This window comes from Ursus maritimus, unplaced genomic scaffold (assembly GCF_017311325.1).
Source record: "Ursus maritimus isolate PB19 unplaced genomic scaffold, ASM1731132v1 scaffold_18, whole genome shotgun sequence".
Classification (NCBI taxonomy): Eukaryota; Metazoa; Chordata; class Mammalia; order Carnivora; family Ursidae; genus Ursus; species Ursus maritimus.
The window spans coordinates 38,731,791-38,757,886 of NW_024424230.1; the positions used below are offsets into that span (position 1 = coordinate 38,731,791).

Below are 26,096 nucleotides of genomic sequence, written 5' to 3' on the forward strand. Positions count from 1 at the left end.
TCAGCAGAGAGCCCGACATGGGGTTCAATCCCAGCACTCTAGGATGAGGACCTGAGCCGAAGACAGACACTTAACTCACTGAGCCACCCAGATGCACCAGTTTAGAGAGGATCTTATCTAATAGCATTTTTGGTCCTGAATTATCTTTGTTCCTTAACCCTTATAACCATGATTCTGAAAACTGTTGAATGTATAGACCAATTTCAAAAGGAAAAAAAATGCCTTTAATTCCCATGTTGTTAAATTAGTTTCACTGTGTCATTTAAATATATCAGTCTAAGTTCCTCCTGCTTTGAGCTTTTTTTTTTTTTTAATTTATAAATGAGAGCAAGAGAGAGAGCGCAAGCCAAGGGCAAAGGGAGAGGGAGAAGCAGACTCCCCACTGAGCAGGAAGCCTGATGTGGGACTCGATCCCAGGACCCTGGGATCAGGACCTGAGCCGAAGGCAGACACTTAACCAACTGAGCCACCCAGGTGTCCCCTGCTCTGAGCTCTTAAAGAAATTTATAAATTCAGCATAGAATATTAGCAAAACTACAAAATTGCTACAGTTCAAATGAAAAATATTAGGATTCGTATCAGGCAGACATTCATGAAAGTGGCATTTGAGCTGGTCTTTCAGAATGAGTATCATGAGTAGTGAATAAATAAGGATTGGGAGGTAAGTCTCAGGCAAAGGAAAGAGTGAGGGGGTCCAGAGGAGTGAGACTGTGCCATGTGTGTGGCACAGAAAACAGGTGCTTTGGGCTCTAGTGTATGGTGTGGGGGGATATAGGTCTTATATTCTGTGGAGAGATCATGAGGGCCTTGAGTATTGAGCCAAAGACTAAAGGCCTCATTCTGTATGAATGAGAAACACTGAAGGCAAATGTGAGTAGAAGAATAAGATGAGCTGTGTTGTATTCTTGGAAGTTTTATCCACAGCAATATTTAAATAAGTTGACAGGGAAGAACGGGGGATTAAAAACCCAGCCCAGATGTCAGCTCCATGAGAGCAGGGACTTGGTTCAATACTATATCATCAGGTTCTAGAACATTGCTGGTCCTCCATACATGTTTATTGGATGAATGAAGGATGCCTGAGTGAGTGGCAGGGGGACATCAGGTAGACAAGAGTAGAAGGTAAAGTCTGGATGAAGACTGAATACAGTCTGGATAAAGTCAGAATACAAGTTGGTAGCTGAGAGCATGGATACTCAAGTTGTCCATAACTAAGTGAATCCCTGAGGGGTGTGTAAGATGATAAAGGAGAGAGAAACAGTGAACAGATTCAGGGTGGAACCTTGATTAACTCCTACAGTTACAGCTAATGTGTAAAAGGGGAAAACCGTGACAGTAACAAGGAGAGAGCGGAAAGGGGCATCAGGAGTTGATAGCGGCCCAGCAGCCAAACCAGCAGGATTTGTGCGTGTCCAGCTTATAAATTTTTATTTTAAATTTTGAATTTGATTTTTTCAAGCAGATTTACTTTGAAGGATTTGTGGGGTCTAGTTTTCCTAGCGTTAAAAATGATTTTAACAAGTGTGTAAGACTTAATGTTGAGGGGATCAAGGTCAAACCAGGCAAGGAAAGTATATCCCAGAAGCATGCTGAATCTGGGGAAATTTCAGGATGATATTAATGTATTTTGGAATTTAACACATGCTTCTTTTAGGCTTCTTGTTACTACATCTTTGAGCTAAATATATAAGTTTTAGCATGTTATATATAGTAGTTAAGCAACAGGATAATTATATCACAAAAATGTTTACTTTAGGGATTCATTTAATGTAGTGTCTCTGTTAGTGGCCTACCCTGGGACATTTTAAGTGAATATATTAAGTTTTATTTCCAGACAATTTTTGTGAAACTTCTTTTGCCTAAAGCAGGCACATGGTTCAGTTGTTTAAAAAATTAAAAAAAAAAAAGACATAAGCTCAAAACCAGGCACTAGGCTCTTACTACTTTATAGCTTTGAAAATCATTCTGAATCCTCTTGACAAGAGTGTTTACTACATCAGCTAGCGGTAGGACTTACCATTAAATTTTCATTTTGATTAACTTGACTGCAGTTGTTTCTTGGCTGCCTCTTTAGAGCCCACTGCGGAATAAAATTAAAACAGTTTTATGATATAGCAGTTTAGTTGCAGAAAATGACATTTTTCTTTTTCCCTGAATGGCAGTGTGTTTTCCCTCTGAGTTTCCTTGCACACACCCCATGGCTCTGGTTCCTCCCGTCTTCCATCCAGCCTCTATAGTATTGCCAGATTAATCTTCCTAAAGCAGCGCTTTGGCCAGTCTCTCATCCCAAACCCTTCTCTGGCTCCCCATTGCCAGAGAATTAGGACCAGCCCAAAAGCTATTTATTCCTCTTAACGTGCTTTGTCAAAGTCACTGTCCCCACTCCAGATTCTTTATTCCTCTTGCATAGCCCTCGTTGTGCCCTACCTTACATAAAATTACACGTGGACACATCCCACCAAGGAGGATGTCAGCTTCCTGAATGCAGGGACCGAGCTCTCTTTTTATTTTCGCCCACTCCTCCATTGCTTGGTGCATGCAAGATCCCCATAAATGTTTGCCAGTCTTCATCATGGACACATGTGCAGTTCTTTGGCGATCACTTACGCCTCAATGGAGCTGTTTTTAGAAAAAGCTAAACAAATAAGGAGATAAATGTTTGTTGGATAAATGAATGAAAAATCCTTAAAACGACAACCTTGCAAACTACTCTTCTTTCTCGTATACAGTACTCCTGATCCTCTTAACCCTTTACTTTTTCTTTTTTCCCCGTAGCACCTTTCGCTTTCTAATGAATTCATAATTTAATTATTCATTTTTGTTGCTGATACTGTCTCCCTCCTTCCTTGAGTGAGACTTGGAGCTGAGGGTCAGTTTCTCCCCGTTTTTTGGATTATGGTTGGCAGTTTTCAAGGCAAAAGTCAGTGTGGTGTTGAAAGAACAGGGGGAGACGTAGAGGGACCCCAAAGTCAGTTTCTGCTATGCAGCTTTAGGCACGTTTCCTAACTGCCCTGAAGGTTATTTCCTCACCTGTAGGAGGATAATAGGACCTAAATTACAATGTTTATATAAGGATGGAATTCTAGGGAGAAACAGCATACAGTAAATAAAATTAATAGCTGACGTTTCCTGACCCCTCCTAACATCATACGACAGATTTGGTGCCCCACATTTCCCATCGCTGTCACTGTGTATCTTCATGGCCCCTCTGTGAAGTGGGTACTATTGTTGCCCCATCTCATGGGGAAGGGGGGAGAAGGTGTCTGCCCAAGACCACACAGTGGTCGGGGGCAGAGCTATGACTGGACCAAATTTGTTGGACTTCATGGCCCGTGCTTGTAACCCCTGCCCCCTTGTCTATGTGCCCTTCCCCCTCCTCCTGCCTCCTGCTGGGGAGCCTCAGGGGAGGCCACATGATTTCTCCTTTGGAGCAGCCCTTCCAGATCTTTCTTTCCTGCTCCAACATGCTTGAGGGGATTGCAGAGTGTTTGTAAGTACTAGCAGCCTCCTTGGGAGGACTTCATGAACCTGGTCTCCCAAGGAATGAAGGGCAGGGGAGTCTGGTTTGGGAAGTTTCCCCTGGGGAGTTAGACCTCGCAATTTTGCTGGGGTACCTCTGCTTCCAGATCTGCTTTTTCTCCTGTCCCACCCTCATCCCCACTCCCCATCTGTGTCTCCTGTGGCCAAGATGAAGTATTCTTGCATTAAGACTGTTTTGAGGGGAGCCTGGTGGCTCAGTTGGTAAAGCATCTGCCTTTGGCTCCAGTCATGATCCCAGGGTCCTGAGATCGAGTCCCGCATCAGACTCCCTACTCAATGGGGAGCCTGCTTCTCCCTCTGCCTGCCACTCCCCCTGCTTGTGCTCTCCTTCTCTCTGTGACAAATAAATAAATAAAATCTTAAAAAAAAAAAAAAAAGACTGTTTTGAAGATTGTGGCCTTACTGGATTGGAAACATTTGATGGCTTATGACTGTGATAACCAAATTGGTCATTACAGCCTCCTCTAACTTCTTTTGTATTATAAAAGTACTGAAACTTTTTTAAGTGAACTATAAATTCCATTTCAAAACACCCAGTTAAATCACTGACTCTTTTAGTTATTGCTGTGTAATAAACAGCAGAAATAAGAAAGACTGTTTTCTTAAGAAATTAGCATTTTCAGGTATTATCTGAGCATTGAAAATGACTAAGCCAGGATTAATGAGATGGATCGTTTCAGCATCTAAAAAAATGTCTTTTTAAGTTTCAGGGGATGAATTTCTCTTTTGAAATAATTTATTTGTCATTGGTTCAGATGCTAAAAATGCACCTCAGAAAATATCAAAATGAAAAAAATAATTTCATTTGCATGCTATAAAGTTTCATTATTTTTAATTGATTGGGAAATTTGGTAGGGGGCCAGAAAGAGCTGGCAAAATATACAAAATTTAAAAGGAGATACTGGCATTTCATTTCAAGTACTGTTTCAACAGAAAGGCTTATTATACATTTTTGGTAGTTGTATTTTAGTGATTAAGAGCATAAGCCTTGAAATCAGTCTGACTTAGGCCTGAATCCTCACTTTCCTGCTTATTAACTCTGTGACCTCAGACATATCACTTAAAATTCTGAACCTTGATTTTTTCCCCACCTGTAAAGAAGGAGCAATACCTACCTCATAATATTATTGCATCACATGGAATAATACAGGCAAAGCATCTAGGTAGTGCCTAACATATTGTTGGCACTTAATAAATGTTTTATTACCCTTAAGTACAATCATTTAGATAAAATGAGGTTTTGAAAATATCTTTGCAGAAAAGTGGGAAACATTTTTAGGGAATCCTGTGTGCGGTTGTCAACTTGTTGTCGAATGCCTTTTTAATGCTAATTCGGAAGCAAGCGTATGTCATCTTGGGATGAACTACCAATTTCTGCATTAGTGAAGCTTTAACTAATGAAATTTGATCGCAGAGTATGGAGCAAACAGATGCTAATTCTAAGTTTCTTATACAAAATTATCTTTTCTAGGAGAATGCATAGAAGGGCTGCGGGAAAATGAATACCTTCTGATTCATTCGTGCCGTCAGTGGACCACCATCACTGCCCACAGCCTGGAGGAGGGACACTACGTCATTGGGCCAAAGATAGAGATTCCAGTACATTATCCAGGTACAGATCCCCTCAAGGGGCAAGAAAGGCAGAGGAAGGGACTTGACTATGAAAATTTTTTCTTCCTGAATGAGAAGATAGGACTTGTCTATAAACTAGAGTATGACGACTTAGAAAAAGAAGAATTTGTGGTTATTTTATCTGTCAGTGAAAGCTCAGTTTCATTTTGTCATGGGTAGTTTTTAATTAATCATGTAGTTACATATGGATTCTTATCAGATATTTATAAAATGAAAATTTTACAAGCACAAAGAATGTCTCTGTCGTCTTGGGATGGCCATCGGTATCTGAGCTGCAGTGTCTGAATAACCCTGGGCACCCCTTGGATGTTGGTTTTGGGAATGACTTTACAAGATGCCATTTTGCATATGAGCATTGTGGTCTGGCTTCAAAAATATTGGATTGGAAGCTCGGTTACCTGACCATGTCCCTCTTGCAACAAGGCATTTGGAATACAGGTAGCTGAGATGCCCTCACTGCTTTAGTTATTAAATCAGGGCGAGAGCTGCCATTTCACCTCACTTTGAACGCCATTTGGTTCAACAGTGCCACTGAACCAACTTGTACTGAGTACGTTCTATGTATCAGCACTGTTTGGAGTTCAGGATACATCTAGTGGCTTGAATACAGTTTCAATAGTGCTGGCTTATAAACACAGTGTAAAAAAACCAAACATGTTATCCTATATTTATATCTGTGGCTTATAGATCAGTATGTAAAGGATCTTGATTTTTTTTCTCTACAATTATTCAGTTTTTCAAATTCTGTAGGAGAACACTTTAATCAATTACTTATAAGTTGTGCAGCCCTAGACTGCCATTATGTTTTTGAGTGAAACCTTTATAATGCCCAGAGAGGTGCCTTTCAGGAAAAGGGACCTCGCTGTGGTCCCACTGGCTAGAATGGCAGCAAATGGTAAGTGTTCAATATTTATTGAATAAATGAATAGTTTGGCCCCTTTTTGATTCCTAGGAGCCTGCAATTACCAGTCTGACCTCAGGATCACCCAGCTTCTCAAAAATTCTTCCCATTAAAAAAAATTATAGGAAAGAATTTCTCTAGCCTGAAATTTTGTCCCTTAGAATTATATTTGCTGACCATAGGAGTGACGTTCATGGAAAAAGGAGGAACGTGTAGCTGCAGAAAGTATTACAACTGTCAGATTAGGAACCAGGCCAAAGGGACCAGAGAACAAGACAAACCTCTGGCCTGCCCAGTCTCTCCTGCCAGGGGGTCCCGTGACAGGTGAGATCTGTGCTATTTTTTAGGAGGCCCAAACTCCTGGTGCCTGTCTTTTGTGGAAAACTGTAAAGGAAGGTATAAGATTGTGCTTCATCACATACGCATTTTTACCTGTTGTACTGTGTTCTTCTCGTCGTAGATTGAATTTTCAGTCTTTCCCCTGACTCACTGTGAATGGTTTAGCAATGCAGTCTTCCCAAAGGAATGCTTTCATTTGGTCCTTAGCTTAAATCTCCTTAGAGACCGCGAACTGCAACCAGACTCCATGGCTTATTTCTCAAAGCCCCTAGGGCTGGTTCTAGTCTGCTTCTCCACACTTCTATTCTGGAGAGCAAACCTTCCATCTAGCTAGACTGGTCACCTCACTGTTGGCTGGACATACTGGCTACCCTTCCATTTACTCCATTCCCCAGCCGGCATGGCCTTCATCAGCCTTGCTCTTATCAGGGCCTTTCCTTGCTTCAGGGGGGTGTGGGCATCCCTACTATGCCCTTGGGGTCCCCACATGTATTTATGGTGTCTCACATTCATATGGCACAGGCCCTGGTCTTCATTCAGTTACCTTTTCCTGGATACACGCAAAACTTGACTTGCTAGTTGGGACTGTACATTCCTCAACATGTGAGCCCAATTCTTTTTTATTTTAATTTTTAAAAAAATTTTAATTCCAGCATAGTTAATATATAGTGTTATGTGAGTTTCAGGTGTACGATACAGTGATTCAACAATTCCATATATTACTCAGTGCTCATCATGGTAAGTGCACTCTTAATCCCCCTCACCTATTTCACCCATTACCCCCCCACCTCCCCTCTGGTGACCATCTGCTTGTTCTCTATAATTAAGGCAGTGAGACCAGTTCTAAAAAACCTTTGTGAATTCTTTGGATCTGTACACAAAAGATATAATTCTTTATTGCTGTAGATTCTTGATCTAGGGCTCTCAAACTTGGCTACACATTGGAATCTCCTAGAGAGCTTTAAAAATGACCAATGCCCAGATCCCATCTCCAGAGGTTCTGCAGTAACTGGTCTTGAGTGTGGGCTGGGCATCAGGATTTTAAATTATGTAGTTAAATTATACAGCCAGGGTTGGGACCCACTGTTCTGGGGTGGATGTTCACAGTGTCAGAAGAAAAGATTTCCCCAAGAATTTGTGTTTTATTGTCTTGAACATTTTTTTTTTTTAATTAATAGCCATTCAGCTTCCACTAGGATGAAAGATATGGTATGTTCAACAGCTTATTCTTTATTTATAAGGAAGATGGTGGTACACTTAACTGGGAAACCAGGCCCCAGATGGGAGGTGGGTGGAGGGATGGGTTAAACAGGTGATGAGGATTAAGGAGCGCACTGGTCATGATGAGCACTGGGTGATGTATGGAAATGTTGAATCACTAAATTGTATACCTGAAACTGATGTAACGCTGTATGTTAACTGTACTGGAATTAAAATAAAAATTTAAAAAGAAAAGAAAATGGTACCTTTTTTAAATGAAAATTTGAGGTGCCAAGACTAAAAGGAAACATGGACTCCAAGATCATACCGCTTCACATGAAAGGAAAGAAAGTATCTTAAAGGGGAAAAAACTTTCACACAGGACCGTCTTAGTTCAGGCTGCTATAACAAATACTGTAGAGGGGGAGGATTATAAACAGTTCATCTCACGCAGTTCTGGAGGCAGGACGAATCTGGGGTCTGGTGAGGGGGGCTGCCTGGTTTCCAGGTGCGGGTCTTCTCTCTGTGTGCTCACTTGGTGGAGTGAGAATTCCACCGTCTCTCCCCTGTCTCTTCAGATAAGGGCACTAGTCCCATTCGTGAGGATTACTTGGTGATTACTAGGGCATTTGAAAGGAGGAGTGGTCTTTCTCTAAACCTCTCCACCCCCATCCTTGTGCAGCTATTGATTTCTGTCTGATTTGGTATTTACCACGAAAATGGTAGAACGCCCGTTTCTAACCAGACTCCACTATTGATTCCTCCCTTTGTTAGTTGTCTTTGTACTGCAAGGAGCGCTTTTCCGTCTCTCCCGTTTATTTATCTACTTACTCAGCTGTTATGGAATTATGGATTGTTACTTCATTCAGTGCGTTATCATCTATTCCTGTCCTTATTTATTTGGATGTTCAGGCTGTCCCAGATTTAGCCATTTGGGTCCAGCTGCCCACGTGTCTCTGTGACATGCTGCCTTCATTTTTCCAAGGAGGTCCTTCTTTTCTGGCAGAGGTAGCAACCATTCCTTCCCTCAGAGCCCCCTGCACTGTCCTGCTCCAGGCAACGCTCCTCACTTTGTGTAAATAGTATCCCTTGGAGTTGTGTAGTGCACAGCCTGGGCAGCAGTATGCAGCTCTAGTCACGTATATTCCAGAATATAAGAAAACAGCATTTTTAGGAGATCACAATTTAGAGTGCCTTTTCCATATTCTTTATCAGAAATTTTCATGAAATTCCTTACGTGAAAAAGAAATAATTCCATAAAACTTTGAGAAAAGATAAATATGACTTGAACTTCTTATCAAAACTATGCTCTTGATACGATGGTAATAAGAGTTGCCTTATTCTGAATTCTAAAATTATTAGATGTGCTTTGGGGAGAAAAAAAAAAGACCTTCCCTCATTCTGGCAAAATAAGTTTTTCATTTTGGATAAGAAAGAGTTTTCTTGGTATAACAAACAATTGATTCTGAGAGAGAGAATGTGTTCAGTCAGCATCACATATTTTGCTAACAGTGAAGAAACCACTCAAGAAAAATTAGCATAGTGTTTAGAAAAGCGATTGCTGCTTTCACACAAGTTTTATTCAAAAGGCATCACAAATAAATTGTATCTAAACTTTCTAACTTCTCACTGCACCCAAAAGGGCAAAGATTTTCTATGGAACATACAATGCAGAACTCAGAATTTTTCTGCATTCTGCATACTCAGACCATGTAAATTACTGCTTGGCACTTCATCAAAGACCGCTCATTCACCCTACATGCATTCCTCCCACTGCCCCCCCCCCCACTGCCGTCTTTCCTGACATACTAAACCAAAAACCCAATCTATTTAAAAAAAAATTTTTAAGTCGAGTGCAACTTCATTATAGCCAAGATTTTCTGAAGATGAATGATTTTCACTTTACAATTCACATTTCTGTTCATCAGATCCCTTTGTCTCTGTAGCTCGGAGGGGTCTGTCAGGCAGACACAAGGTCGTTACTGTGGAAGCTCCTGCTTCGGGATTCCTTACTTACGCTGACCCCTTCTAGAGCGTTAAACCAAAGTCAGTACTCACAATTCGACATTTTTTTTTCCCTTTAAAACTAATTTGAATTTCAGGCTCCACAAACACCTGGGTCTCTGGAATTTCATTTACCTTCCTAAGCTCTGAGTTTCCAATCTATGGAAAGGAGATTTACTTAAGAAATGTCATGAAGATTCCTTGTAACTTATGTCCGTGACTCATGCCGTGCCAGGCACGTTACGACCACTAATCAGTGTTACCCCCTCATAATCACCTCTCATGAAAGCTATCCCCAAATAGCTGTCTGTAAAGCAAAGCTTGGAGAACCCAAATGGATCAGAATGTGATGTGTCTGTATGTCTTGGATCCCCCCGTTTGAGAAGTAGTGGAATTCTGACCAGGTTTATGAAAATTTAAATCATCTGATGGAACGCTTGCTGTCATCACGGGTGAACAGATTGCTACTGGAACGTAAGCATCGGAGAGAAATGGCAGCCACGTTTGGCTTCTATTTTTAAATTCTCATCCTCCTGCAAATCCGGTGAATCTATAACAAGCAAAAGTGATCTCAGTACTTCCTTACTAGCTATAATATGTGCAGAAATAAGTGACACTGGAGCACAAGGTTATAGAAGATTTGCTTGTGAAGTCTGCAGGGCTCTTACTCAGCAAGCACCTGGATTTCTGTCGGCAGTGCCTGTTCTTAAAAATGTGGGTGTGCAGTCTGTCTCTCAGGCAAAATTATAGTAATGTGGTATCTACATAACCTTGAAGTGTGATTACTGAACAAAAGGAAATGTCGAAACAAGCTAATTTTATTCTCCTGGGTTGCAAGTTTAATTAGCATGAATCATCCGTTTACAAAAGTAGCTACTAGCATTGAACAACACTTTGTGTACTTTCTGTATTACATGAAATAAAGCCTAGGTGTTAAAATGGAAATAACCAAACTTCCTTTCAAAAAGGCCTATGGACTAACAGAGTATGCCAAGGAACATTATCCCAGCCAGTTTTTGCCAGTGATAAATATTAGATACTTAAGAAATAACCACTTTTCGTAATTGAATCTGTAGGTCACAGTTAGCATAAATCACTAAAATTTATTTAGTGCTAACTCTTATCTAGACACTTCGTTAACCCAGCATTTTACTTTTATTTCTTCATGTAACTTTCACAACAAACCCCAGAGGTGGGTTCTATTATTACCTGCATTTTTCACAGGTACAAATTGAAGTTCAAAGATTTAGTTAAGTGTCTTTAATACTACACAGCTAGGAAGTGTGATTTGAACCCAGGATATGTGGCACCAGAGCCTACTTCCCTCACTGCTATTGCCTGGAAAGTGTTAGAAGGCACCGTCCACACATAAGGCATTCTGACCATTGTACAGAAGAGAGATCGGTTAGACTTAGTCAGTAAGGTGAAGAACGCTCTTTCACTTTCCTCTCCTTTCACACACAGCTCACTGCTTATATTCTGACTCTAGGGGAAATTTAAGTAAATATATATTTATCTTGACCTTTTCCAGATTTATAAGTCATCTGCAAACAGGTAACATTCCTGTCTCTGAATAAATTACCAGCAAGAAGCAAAGGCAGAAGAGCTTCCCGGGAGCCCCTTGGACTTGGAGAGGGCAATGCATGGGAGCCTTCTGGGAGCAGAGAGGTTGAGGCCTGGAGAAAGCATGTTCTAAGTGGATAGAGAAACTGTCTGTCTCCAGAGGGGTGCTATCAGTGAATAAAAGCAAGGCAATTAGATAATGAAAGGGGGTAAAAATGAGTGGAAGGTAAGAGCAAGCAAGGAGCAACTACTCTTGTCAAGATGTATTAAAAAGAAGCCAAGAGAGAGGACATAAGAGCCAAAAGTTTCTAATACTCACTTTTAAGAATAATGGATTCTGAAGGAGCTAGGCTAGGAGGAATGATTCAGAAGAGAAAAGAGGGGGAGACGATTTAAGTAATCGCCCAGTGTCTGGGAAATCGTCCTTGTCATTTTTTTTTTCCTGGAAAGGCATTTGTTCTCTCGTTCCCTCCACTTCTTTACTTCATGAAGTCATTGTTGTAGCTGTTAATAACATAGATTTATGTCGGAGCTTAGGTGGGTGTTATCTTTGGGCAATTACAGTGACACTTGAACTCAAAGCAAGGATAAAGAAATCATGTAAGCATCTACCTTTCAGAGAAAGGATGACTCAAGGACTGTCATCAACCTTTGGTATAGCTTTCTAGTCTCACTTCTCAATGCTTAAGAACAATAACCCCAGGAAATGGGAGTATGAATGATACTCGTGATGAGATGATATTTGAGAATTATTTTGATTTTGTTAGGGGTGATACTAGTTTTATAGTTATGAGGAAGACATCTTTGTTTTTTAGAGGTACATACTGAATTACTTAGGGAGGGAATGTGATTATAATTTATAAAATACTTCAGCTAAAACAAACATAAAAATAAATGAATATAAGACAAGCTGTTAAAATTGTTCCATTTTGGTGAAGAGTAAATGGGGTGTTCATTACCCTAATTTTGTGTGTTTGAAAATGTTTGTCATAAAAAGGACTGTGACTTACCAACCAGTAGCAAAGTTAATCGTAACATAAAACTCTTAAGTAGTTTTCTCACCAAAACACTCTGCCTCAATCCTTGAGTCTTATTTGTAGTCTTGGGTAATTTCTATAGGGGCGAAAGTTCACCTTTCACTGGGTGGTTTTGTTCTGATGTTGAGTGTTTGTGGAAACAGCCCAGTGAAAGGTGAACTTGGGAAGAAACGATTGCATTTCGCAGCATGGTAGCACCATCCAGCTCGTGGCTTCCTAAGGAGACGGGACTGCTCTCAGCAGGGCCAGTTTCCAGGGGGTGCCCATGTTCGTGGTAGTGATTTAAGTAAAAGGGTTAACGGGGTGTGTGTAAGATTTGGGGAAGGAAGGAAACATTTTTTTTTATTAGTTTCCTCTTAAAATAAGATCCTTACGGGAGATAGGGAAAGGGAGAACATAGGAGCAAATTCAGTGAAGAGCTATTTGGTGTCATACCATGTGGCTTCTCTTGATCTATAAACGCTAGTAAAATGACTTTAATAAAACCTTGAGAATCCCTCGATTGCTGTTTTCACATTTCAGCCTGTTTACTCTCCTTGTAAATCATACAGTGACTCTACAAGTAGAAAATCTAGGATCAAAAAACAAACAAACCAAAACTCAGACATAAAACCGGGATGGTGTTGGGGTTTAAAACTCCTGAGCTGCTCTTTTCTAGACCTTTTCTTCTTGTATGTTGGTGTTGGATGGAAAGTTGGTACTTGAATGGGATACCTCCAGTTCAAGTGTAATTTAACCTATGAGATAATGCGATTAACATCAGGTGGAAAGTTTGAAGGAGCTGCCTGAAACCACACTGTTAATGAAGTGTTTATAGCATGGGCGGGGATGGGCTTGTCTCACTTCATAATTTGATTTCCATGTTGGATTTGTACCTCTAAATGAGTGCAAATCTTTTTTTAAAAGGTGACCTTTTGAAAGGTCACCTTTTAAGCTTTGAGGAATAGCTTTGAGTTTTTTTTTTTTTTTCTTTGCGGAAAACAGACTTAATAATATGTTCCAAAACTGATGGTAGTGCTGGTCAGACTTCCTGAAGTCACTCCACTCTGTTGCTTAGAACTGGAATCACTTACCTTTATGAGTCACTCTCCGTGAAGTTGTGTGCTGGCCTTCTGTTCAACTGCTTCCCCATCTGAGAAGTTGTCAGGTGTATTCTACACAGAAAAACAATGAACCACATGGACCAGGCTGACTTTTCTGACATTTAGGGCAAGAGGAGAGTTGATTCAGACACATCCATGTGTTTTTAGTAAAGTATACATTACCAGGGCCTCCAACTTGTTAGGACTGGTTTACAGAACATCCTGGGGTTTGTCCCCAAGAGTGAGTCAGGCCAATGAGAGAGTGTGAGACAAGCAAAATAAACATAGAGCTTTTATTTTCTAGACGTTAGAAATCATTGTAGGTAAGTGAAATGCTGTGAGCACATAGACTTTTGAAATATTCCGTTTCTCCCCCCTGTCTGGGCATTCTTTGAGTTTAGTACTCACTGGCAATTATGTTCTTCCTTATAGCTCTTCTTTCTGTTTCATCATCTTGGCTTTCTTACTACTAGCATAAAGCTAGTGCCTTGGGTGGGAATTTTAGCCCTTATCCACCTCTTTACCCCTAAAGTAATTGTGTGCCCCGTCTTACTGATGCTGTCTCCACAGTGCCTGTCAAAGCTGCTCCCCTTTCCCAACTACCCTCCCTGGGTCTCACCTGCTCTGAAGACCCAAGAGTCTCCTCTCCTCCTCCAGTCAGTCTTCGGTGCTATTGTCAGGTTATTTTTCCCCCATTATGGCTCGACCACTGGCCAGGACTTCTCAGACACGTCCCCACGTGAGTGCAGACTCTTGTCCAACACAGAGCCTTTCTGAGGCCTGGCGTCCATCCATTGGATTAAGGGCACTGCTGTCCAGTAGACCCCACACTGGGTGCCAACTCCCCTGGGCTGTTGGTTATTCCTCAGGCCCCATTTGCCTGGCCTTACCCCTTGCTATTTCTGGTAGTTGGAGGGCTCATACATCAGAGTCACCACCCAACTGTGAAATCCTGCCTCAAACACCACCTTCCTCGAGAAGCTTGTCCTGATTTTCCACACCATGTAAAGAGACAAGGGCCTTCCTCTCCCTTCCACTTTGGAATCCCTATAACAGACTGTGCCCAAGAGTGTTTCCGTCTTGCTCTTCTCACTGCTAAAGGCTCCTTGAGGGCAGTCCTATTATATCACAAGCCTGACAACTTCAGGGCCTCAACTAAATATTTTTGACCTAGCTGAAATTGATTCATCTTTAAAGGACAGACTTTTTCAACAGGTTGACAGAAGATGCCTGAGAACTACGTGGAGAACTGGTCTGGTCTCTTATTCCCTTGGAGTAGCAGACAGAGCTCTAAGCCCCTACATGGCTATAAGAAGCCAGTAAGCAATTGCCCTAATAGAGGTGCAAACAAATAGTGATGAGCTGTTGAGTAAGGGGAGATTCGTGGTGTCTGGGAGTGGCAGGTGAGGGCCTTCAAGCGAAGGTGGGAGGAAAGAGCATTCTAGACAGTACCAGCTTGAACAAAGGTTTGTATTGTAGGCAAGAGTGAATTATCAATGCTTTGTGGAAAGAGGGGAAAGGAGTATTTAGGAAATAAGGTTAGAACAAGTGGTGAAGGGGTTTGAGTTCTAGGATGAATATTGGGAGCTGTCATCTCTGTGCCTGGGGAGCACTCACATAATCTGTGTTTCTAGATGATTACATGAGGCTGCCGCCCCCGCCCCCCAACACTCTGTCACCTTCCCCACTGATCCAGAAAGAAGGATTAGAAGAAGGTGAGAGAAACCAGATAAGGAAGTTGTTGAAATAGACCTGATGAAAGATAATGAAGCCCTGAGCTAGGCTGGGGGAAATGCTGATGAACGAAAAGTTGATACCTAGATGTCAGGGAACAAGATAAAAGGAAAAACATAATTCTATTTTTTTTTTTTTTGTCCCATGTCTAAGGAAACAGACTTTTTTTTTTAACCTCCCAGTTTCAAGTGGTCATGCATGCTTTTTCCTTATGGTTTTATTTCTGTTGTTTTCCTTTTTGCTAAAAACACTCTTTTCCCTTAAAATGTTGGCAACAACATCAAAAAATCTTTCAAGTTCTTCCTAAAACTAAATAGAGTAGGAAAGTAAAGATTAGGGCCTTCTAATAGAAGTTTCCTGTCATCTCAGTTGCTGGGCTTCCAGATTGGGAAGAATGCTCTTCTCCTTACAGTTTTCATCTTAGTTCTTTTTTTTTTTTTTAACATTTTATTTATTTATTCGACAGAGATAGAGACAGCCAGCGAGAGAGGGAACACAAGCAGGGGGAGTGGGAGAGGAAGAAGCAGGCTCCTAGCGGAAGAGCCTGATGTGGGGCTCGATCTCAGAATGCCGGGATCACGCCCTGAGCCGAAGGCAGACGCTCAACCGCTGTGCCACCCAGGCGCCCCTCTTTTTTTTTTTTTTTTTTTTAAGATTTTGCTGATTAGAGAATGAGCAGGGGGGAGGGGCAGAGGGAGGCGGAGCTGTAGAAGCAGACTCCCCACTGAGCAGGGAGACTGATGTGGGGCTCAATCCCAGGACCCTGGGATCATGACCTGAGCAGAAGGCAGACACTTAACCGACTGAGCCACCCAGGCACCCCCAGTTCAGTTCTGATGCCAGGTACCTCAGAGATAATTCCGCAGAAAAGTATGTTTGGAGTAAGAGATCAGATGATGGGGGGGGGGGGAGTACAAAAATCTCAGCCTTGAAAGATTGATGCCGTAAAGATTTAATAGTTTTGCCTATATTTGGCAATTACTTATTTCCTTCATCCAAAAGGAATTATCTGTTCTATGCATCAAAATCTAGGAAATAATGGGGCGCCCGGGTGACTCGGTTAAGCGTCCGCCTTTGGCTCAGGTCGTGATCCCAGGGTCCTGGGATCGAGCCCCATGTCAGGCTCCTTGCTCAGCAGGGAGCCTACTTCTCCCTGTCCCCCTGCCTGCTGCTCCCCCTGCTTGTGCTCGCTCTCTGTGTCAAATAAATACATAACATCTTTTTTTTTTAAGATTTTATTTATTTATTTGATAGAGAGAGACAGCCAGTGAGAGAGGGAACACAAGCAGAGGGAGTGGGAGAGGAAGAAGCAGGCTCCCAGCAGAGGAGCCTGATGTGGGGCTCGATCCCAGGGCTCTGGGATCACGCCCTGAGCCGAAGGCAGACGCTTAATGACTGAGCCACCCAGGCGCCCCAATACGTAACATCTTTTTTAAAAAAATCTAGGAAACATTGATGAATTGAATGAAATAGTCTGCTCACATTTTGAATACCATAATAAATTCATCTGTGGAGGAGAATATGTGTATTGTAGGTGGACTTGTTAAGATCAAAACATCTCTTATGAAATTTATCACAATTTTTTTAAGATTTGTTTTATTTTTTTGAGAATGAGAGAAAGCAGAGCTGGAGGGGCAGTGGGAGAGGGAGCCTGGAGCACACTCCACACTAAACGTAGAGCCCGACGCAGGGCTCCATCTCCCAACCCTGAGATCAGGACCTGAGCAGGAACCAAGAGTCGGGTGCTCAGCCGACTGCACCACCCAGGTGCTCCGGAATTTATCACAATTCTTAATAACTCTGTTACTTCTTTAAGAAAACAAACGATTGTTTTCTTTCTTTAATAGAGCAGTGGTTCTCAACCAAGTTTGAGCAAGCAAGTTGCTCAACCACTTTGAGAGTTTGCACCCACCTCTCCATCCCCGGGACATTTGGCAACGTCTAGAGATGTGTGTGGTTGTCACAACGAGAGCAGGGGAGCTACCGTGATCTGTGGGCAGAAACTGAGGATGCTGTCGAACCTGCAGCAACGTGCGGGACAGCTGCCACCAGAAAGCTCTCCAGCCCGAAGTGTCAGTGCTGTCGAGATGGAGAAACCAGAAATTAGTATTATATTACTGATCATTAGTTTTATGCTGCATTATCAAAAATGCTCACTTTTTATATAGAGGCTGCCAGACGGACATGGTCTAGAAAGCCAGTGTCAGAGTTAATTTCTGAAACATAACAAGCCGTTGCCCAGACTTAAAAAAAAAAAAAACAAAAAAAAAACCACATTACGTAGTTTATGAATAGACATGACTTTCTGCACACAGTGCATGAGACCGACAGCAGCCATGTGTGTCACGGCAGAAAAATTCAGGGGGCAGCAAAAGAGCAGTCCCTTGAGTTGCAAGGCTTTTTTATCCTCCACGACTACCCTGGCTCTTGCCTTCTTCCTTTATATTAAAAAAGGGTATATCTGTAAATGCCTAACGTGAACAGATTTTAGAAGAATTATAACAACATTGTGAAACCCGGTCTTCCTGCTTCGGATTGCAGCGTATGCATCCACAGAACGTGTGGTTCTTAAAACGCTGCTGAAATTAAGAATTGAGCAGGGTGTTGCTGTGTGGGGTCAAGATCTGAGGGCCCTCCTCCCAGACCCCCTAAATGGAAGTGTATCACTATTTTTCTTTTATGGCTCTCTCTTCTCCCTTCCCAACATTTTAACAAAAGCATTTTTTTAAGTTCAGGTGACACCGAAGGAGTTCAGATCTAGGAAGGAGACCTGAAAGCAGGCCTGCTGGTCTGTGGAGATGTTCGGAGATTGACTGAATAACTGAATACCTACTAGACACTGGGCGATGGGGCAGAGAATGGAGAGACAGCTGGAGAGGAGGGAGTCTCACGTGTTGTGCACGTAAGACCCACAACAGTCAGCTCTCGGGCCAGTGCATCTCCTATTTAATCATAGAAACTGTCCCTTTCTAGATGAGGAAACCACGGCTTTGGGATCTTAGCCAAGGTCCTGCAATCAATAGATGAAGTCGAGATTCAAACCCAAGTGAAGCCTGAGCACTCAGCCTGCATCCTGCTACAGCAGCTGGGTCACAACGTTCTTATGAACCTTCTGGGTTTGCACTGTGTCTTGTCAGCAGGGAGCTCCCTCCCATGATGTTATATTTGTGTTTTAGAGATAACTCTTTGGCAGCCAGTGGGGGTGGCCCTTTGTGACTCGCAAATTGCATAAGGAAAGTGGAAATAGCAAATAATACATTCCATTGTTCTTTAGGACTGCTCCGAAGTCTCTCGGGGCAGGCTGACTGAATCAGGAAGAGGATATAACCTCAGGTATGAGAAAGCGTTTTGATTGAGGCTGTAATTGTTCTTTTAGTGTTTTTATCTTTCCTTTACATTTAACAAAGCTGCTTGTCAGCTGTAAGACCTACACTACTGTTCTTCTGCTTGTCTAGTCTTATTCTTCTGCTTGTCTAGCAGGAAAAGCTCACAAATCCGAGGGCTTTTTATTGCCCCTCTCTTTCTCTTTGGAGCACCATGTGGAAGGGTCTGTGTGTTCCCAAGGTATAAACTGGCGAGGGAAAGAGCAGTCCTCTTATTTGAGCAAAACCCTGTGTCTGGGTTAGTAGAGCAGACCACTGGAAACTTAAGGAATAAAGACATTTAAACCGAACCACAGAATTCTTGGCATATATAACTTCACTTCACCTCAGTCCTGCTCTCTTCCTGAATTCACACACGTACACATGTTATATAGTGAGTGAGCAGTCTTGTTTTGTGAAGTGATAGAGGGAAAGTCAGAGGATGCATTTTACCTGTGGCTGGAACCATTAAGAAATTATCTTCTCTTTGACACTGTGTTCCCGGTGAGTTCCATCCGTCATCCCTGCCGAGCATGTTGCTGTGTGGCAGGACGATACCCACTATTGCTGCTGGTGTCCAGTCGTCCCTGGACCACTGTCTTCATGCTTGACCATCCAGACAGTGCCACACTCTGGCTCAGTAGTAACACTAGACCTTGAATGACATGGGCTCCAGGATGATGAGGTAGCAGGAACCACCTTGGATCGGCTCTGTGATTCCTGGCAGACTCAAGGTGATTGCCCCCTTCTTTGCGGCAAACAGCAACGACTGGAATCAGGAGCACGATGAGGGTTCCCACTTTCACGTCTGCTCTTTTGTGGCTGTCTTAGTCTTGTTGGGCTGCTGTAACAAAATGCTACACACGGTGTGACTTTTAGACAACAGAAATTTGTTTCTCACAGTTCTGGAGGCTGAGAAGTCCAATATCATTGTGCCATCATGGTGGAAGGGACTAGGGAGTTCCTTGGGGTCTCTTATAAGGGCACTAATGCCATTCATGGGAGCCCCACCCTCATGACCTAAACACCTCCTGAAGGCCCTACTTTCTAATACCATCACATTGGGCTTTCGGATTTCAAAGTATGAATTGGGCGGGGACGAGGACACATTCAGTTTATACCAGTGGCCTGTCAACTTGAACTTTCCCAACTAGAGTGCATTCTATACCAAAATGACAACATAAAGAGGTGGTTCATTGATCTGGCTCAACTGCTTAGAGGCTTTGGGATCTTTTATATAGGTTACCTAAACTTTCTGTGCCTCAATTTCATCATTTATAAAATAGGGATAATAATACCTATCTCATTTACGTACCAAGAGGCTGAAATGAGCGTGTATGTAACTAACAAATTTAAGAAGAGTATCTGACCTATCCTGAGTGTTTTCTATCTGTAAATAGTCCCTGCTGCTTTTCCTGTTACTTTGTGATTGACATAGTTAGACAAAAAAGGAGACAAGATTCCAGATTTTGGAAAGGAAGAAGAAAATGTCTTATGATTGTCTCCCTAGGATATCCAAGTACAGCAATGGAACCAAAGATTATAATTAATATCAGAATTTAGTGGTCAGGTATAAGATTAGGTTATAAAAATCCATAATGCTTCTAATATTCTAGAAATAACTAAGTGGAGAATGTAATTTCTGCAGAGTAGTACAGAGCAGCATCCAGAACACATTGTTTCCATTGTATAATGTCTTTGCTTGATTTAAATGAAGGTGGTTAAGCCTTGAAATGTCAACACATCTGTTATTCAATAAGACAGTGATTCTTTGTTGGCATGTGAAAACATGTTAAATGTTATGTATAGATTTGTTATAGTATTTAAAATGTCCCTTCTACCTTTATGTGAAGGATCTTATTTACAGATTTCCTCCAAATACCTGTTTGACTCATCATACATCACCATGTTCAGCCAAATGAGAGACCCTGATTATTTTCTACCATACTTTTAACCCAGCCATTTGGCTGAACATGGTAACGTATCATGAGTTTCTTAAGATCATTTTCCAGATTGTTTTTCAAATTCCATTAAGTATGCATAGACCCCTGTTAGAAGTTAAGGTTCCTGGCAATCCACGTATGGCTCCACCGTGGTGATGGCGGCAGTTCTTACGCTGGGATGGCCCTGTTTGGTCATGTTCTGAACAAAGTTCATGTAAATTGGATTGAAGAGTCAGGCATGTACCATCGTCCTTTAAAAATCTGTTCATGTTGGAATCAATTCCAAATCACTGGACTTAGCCATTGTCTTCAATGAGATGATTTCCAGTTTGACTAGCTGTAAGGATAGGCAGGGTATCTAACGTGATGATGCTGTACCTACAAGAGACTTAATTCAAGGGATGGATTACTCCACTTGGCAGCTTTTGAATGGATGGGGTTCCTCAAGTGATTCCTGACTCAGTTTAACTGGTCTGAACGAGTAAGATTAGGGAGGTTCCCCAAAGTCAGACAAACCTGTGGAAAACACCATATAGTTTAGGATCTGCAGTCTCACCAGGCTTAAGAATTGCTCTTTGAAGTACGCAGGCTCTTGGGTGGCTGTGTGGGGTGCAGTGGGTTTTAGAGTTGGAGTCAGAAGTTAGAGATTCTAGTGCTTGACTCTGCAATTAACATTACCATCTCTATAACTTCCAAAAGTATCTTTATCCTTTCTCAGGTCCGGGATTTTAAAGAGTGATAGTAATATTTATGATATTAAATATATTACATATAGAAGCTCTGCAAACTATAATGAACTATCCTTTTGCAAAGCATTACTTTTAGTAGGTCGAGATTTTCCCAGTTTTTCTATACTAAGCTCCTTCTTTAGGAAAAGTGGGCATCTTTTGTGCTTAGAATAAGTGGCCCCTGATCTTAAAGCCATTCTAAATGCACTCATCTCAAATGCCATTGTAGGAAGCGCTGTTTCTTCTTGTAATTCTCATAGCACTTTATTGAAACCATGTCTGGGACTTCAGTATATAACATGCCTTTTATATCTATCTGCTACTTTATTATAAGCTCTTGAGTATAGTTGTTCATTTATCTTTGCATTCTTCATAGTCCCTTGCCGCATGCCTGTTACATAGATGTTTAAATGGTTGAATAAATGAGTACATGAGGAAGTATTAGATTGCTGCGTGTCTTATTTGCCATTTAGAGTTGTGCTCAAAGACTCCTATTTTACAAACATTTTTATTTTTAGAATCATTCAGGCATTTTCCTTTTGCCTTTCATCCTTTACTTTTCTGTCTCATCATCATGACATACAATTTATATATATATTTCTAGAGGTACTGCTTAAAACTAATGCTCAGTTGCTTTTGTTGGAGCTATATTGTTTTACTTGAGTGTAAGAAAGGGTCTAGCGTAAGGCGAGTATTATTACCAGTTTGGTTTAAGCTGGAGGTAGAATCCTGTCCTACGGGCATAGGCAAACAAGGAAAATACCAGTGGCAGGAGAGGTGGAGAGTTAAGTCACTGACCCAAGAACATATACATTTGTATTTAGAAAACCAAGCTGCAAATTAAAGGACGCACTCTAATTATCGTACAGAGCAAGAAGTGGAGAGGTATGTAATAACTGAACACTGTACAAAATTGGACAACTGCCTAGAAAAGGAATTGATGACCACGTGACCTCACTTTACCTTCTAACATCTCCGTGAATGTTTCTCACGTCTTTTAAGACCATGTTTGAAATATGTGATAGGAAATATGTAGTGTGAACGCTGGGTTCATAGTCTTCAGTGGAAGCTGAGGCATTTCACATACGAGAACTCTGGCTGCTGTTATCTCTGTTACGATTAAAGCTCCTGACATCCCGTGCTCAGTGTAAGCAAATCGGTGTATTGGCAAAATGAAATCTGTGAGCACATTCTCCATCAATTGCGAACACTGTGTGTTCATAGTTTATTTAGGGTGAATCCCAGTGGTTTCATTTTAGGGTTCATTTTCTAGAAATTCTCACCTGCAGTTTTATAAGGCCTTGAAGACCAATTTAGAGAAGAAATTATGAGAGACTTGCCATAAGTGGACACCACTGACAGCAAATCTGATCCACTTTAAAGCAGATGATAGAAAGTGACCAGCTTCCTATATGTCTGAAAGGTTGAAAAATAGGACAGCACGTAGTGACCCAACCTTAGTGATCTGGAAATACTGGAGGGCAGCTGGAGCCTACTGTGTGACCGCTATTCCATGTTGCCGTCATCTTCTGGCTGCCTTAATCTCAGGGGGTTTACTTGTAAAGGTATATACCCTGAAAACCTGAAAATTCATGTTTTCACAGTTCCTTGTCAGAGTCTTCTTGGGAAAATGGGCAGGAAGAGAAAAATACAGATCTTTTTTCTTTCCTTTTTATAATTTGACCAAACCAGAAGATGATACCAAGCAGTTGTTATCCAAGGAAAGAAAGCTTTATGTTTTACACATTTTCTACTTGTGTCTGTGAGTGAAGGTAGATGAAGGACATGAGCACCTGTATGTCCTGTTATTCTCTGGAGAACTCAGCCAGGGAGAACAGGAAGTGATGTGTCCAACAGGAAGTACCTGTTATCCATTGTCCCCTTCGTTTCATCCCCCCCCCCCCATCGAAGAACACGTTGCTTTGGGCTTTGAGTTGCATCCAGTCTTGTCTCCTATATCGCAGGGTGCCATCGACTTTATTTATACCTATGTCTGTTCCATGGCAGTAGAAAGAAATCCCTGCTCCCCACAAATGGAACCTACTTTTTACCTAAGTAGATAAAATTTCCTTTTATTAAAACATGTCCAGAAGGAGTTGAGTTTTGACATTATAAATAAGAAATAGTATTATCTTCCAAGTTGATAACAGCAGTTTTGCGTGTCTCCTCCAGCTAGGCTTGTTTGACTGTTTCGTTTTTTATCCTCTAATTAAAAATAAAAATTCAGATATTTATCTACTCTTTATGGAGTATCCACGATCAGTGCTTTTAAGCCTTTCTGCTGTATACAGACTAGGGAGAGTGCTTAATACAGAAAGCTTTATCAAGCCTTCTGATAACTGCTAGGAGAACTTCTAGGGGAGGGAAACTGGCATTAGCAGCAGTAAGCGTGGGAGTACAAGGGAGCACGGAGAGAGCTGTAACCAAAATGAAGTTGCTTGGAGGCTGGGACTAAAAAAAAGGCACCATACTCCACTTTCTCCAGGAACGACCCTTGTCCTGCTTTCTTCTCTGGAAGTCCTTGGGGGTTACTTTTATTATGTTACAGTTCTGACCTCTTGCCCCATTTCCTGGTAGAGGGAACCCAAGCCAAATCCAGTGGCTATTCAGCTGACGCGGCCAGTTTAACCAGTATTCCCAGCTTTGTTGACATTGCAACACCACAGTAGAGAGCTTTGTGTGTTGTTCCTTTTCGTCATGGTGAGACAGACAGGTGTGGAGGCTTCACAGGGTGGAACTTGCCCCTCTGATGACTCACTGGGTGTCACTCTTTGGGTGTATATGATCAGTACCCCTTTGCTGGGAGGTTGTTTGCCCACAGAGGTAGAGCTCCTAGGGCTCTACTCCTAAGATCGTTATCTTTAAACCCCTGGAAACATTCCAAGTGGGTAATGGCTCTCTATCTTCAAAAAATCAATAGAATTGGGTGTGTCGGTTTCCTATGTTTCTCAGAAGTAAGAAACATTTGTTTTGTCAAAGGGTAGAGCGCGTCACATAGAGGTCTTGGGTTTGATTTAGAAGAGAGAGAGAGACTATACTTCCTTTTTGTGTGTATGTTTGTGATTCTTATAACTTAAAGAGTGGTTGAAGTGTGAAGATATAATTTGCTTCATTAGTATCTAATAATCTCAACAACAGAGTAAATGTTGTGTCTGCATTGTGTGTATATGTGTGTATGTAAGTATTTTTATATATATTTTACATACACACATATAGAAGTGTATAGAAGAATGTATGAGGGATGGCCACCAAGATGTCAACATTGACCATCTCTAGGTGGTGAGATAGCAACTGATTTAAAAAAAAAAAAAAAAACCAACCCAAACCCTGCCTTTAACCCTATTTCTGTGTCAAGCATCTCCACTCCTTCCCTCTCATTTACCTCCCAACTTGCTCTGACTTTAGTTATTATAACTTTACTGAAATGGTTTTACTAAGATCCTTAGTGCATCCTACTTTCTACTTACTTGGGACACTTTCCAGTCCTTTCCTTGCTGGGCCTTTCTACCACATTCAAGACAAGTGTTTGTTTTGCTCCTTGGAATTGCAGATCTGCAGGCCACCAGGACATCACCACCTGCTCACAGCTCCTCTCTAGGCTCTCGCTGTCAGTGCCACCCACACCAGGTACTTGGAGTTGCCCAGAGTGCCATCCTTGGCGCACTCCTCTCCTTCCCTGACATTTGTCCTTAGGAGCATCTCAGGCAACTCGCTCTTCAACCTGCTCTTCTTCCTGTGTCCTGTTTGGTGGCATCACCACCCAAGCCAGAAATTTGGTAGTCTGCCCACGACTTCATCCCCCACATCCTGTGATTAGAAGTCTACTGATTCTATCTACCCTGCATATCAAATGTGTCCTTTTAAAAAAAACCATATTCCTGNAATTCAAACCTCTTCCTTTTTCATTTACAGTGGCCTTTGAGCTGCCTCCAGATTCCCCCCCAAATTTGCTACCCACACAGTAGCCAGAAAGGTCCTTGGTATTTAAAACACACAAGGTGCCGCATGATGTGGTTTGGTTAATCAGGAAGAAATTAAGTAAGAAGTCTTTATTTTGAATGATACCTGAACCTACCCGCCACCTCCCCAATTTTTTTTATGTTTTTATCTGAAAGTTTTGTTTATTAACAACCATACACTTAACCATTCTCATTTTAAAAGACTATATGGGTTTCAAATATATGTATTATATACATATATAAATATATACTTAGATATATAAATATACATTATTTATATATATATTTAGCTTAATATTAGCTTGATATATAATATATATTTTGTTGTTTTATATATATATATATATATATATATATATATATATCCTGCAACAAATAACATTGTCAGCAAAGTATCTTTCTCTTTGTTAGTGCTGAAAGTAGAAGGAAAGAGTTTCAGATCTGTAAGCTTTAAAAAACTCTACAAGGCCAATTTCTAACTATCTTTTCTCTAAAGTATAAAAATATTTTAAAAGTATATATATATATATGTATATATAAAGTATACATATATATGCTTAACATATGCATACTTCAAGTAATTTGGATCATTGTCCAAATTCATGATGCGAAAGCCATTCTGCATCTTGGAAAGAAGCATATGGGCCCTGAACTGTGAATATACTTTTGGAACTGGTTATGCCTTTCACTCACTCGTTCTCAGGATGTCTGATAACTTGCAGCTATGCTGGAATATAGTCATCCTTGAAGCTTGTTTCTTGGAAAGGCAAGGCAATAAAATATCGTTCAGATGTCTGTGCTGCTCTGCCTTCACTGAGAACAGTGGTGTAGGTGTGCCATTCAGATCAATTGCAGACTATTTGTCCACCTTCTGGGAGGACAATTACTACCACTGTTGAATCCCCAAGCCGAGTTTTCTTGGTTAGCTATATTTAAATGAAAGTGCTAAGCAATGCCTTTTGTTTATTTAGTTTCACTATTATTTATTATTGCCGGGGACCTATGTTTCTCAGATTCCTGATCAAAATGCAGAGCCTGTTTTCGAAAAGCCCCATTCATATTGTGTGTGCAT

At 41.3% G+C, this 26,096-nt stretch overlaps 1 protein-coding gene across 2 annotated transcripts in view; it reads left to right on the forward strand.

Annotated features, from left to right (window-relative positions):
- The window catches only part of GAREM1 (GRB2 associated regulator of MAPK1 subtype 1), a 193,442-nt gene that overhangs the window by 68,065 nt on the left and 99,281 nt on the right, over nucleotides 1-26,096 (forward strand). For both annotated transcript variants that reach the window (XM_040632611.1, XM_040632612.1), the window contains exon 2: nucleotides 5,012-5,152. In XM_040632611.1, coding sequence (XP_040488545.1) covers nucleotides 5,012-5,152 — 141 coding nt within the window. The remainder of the gene's footprint in view (nucleotides 1-5,011; nucleotides 5,153-26,096) is intronic.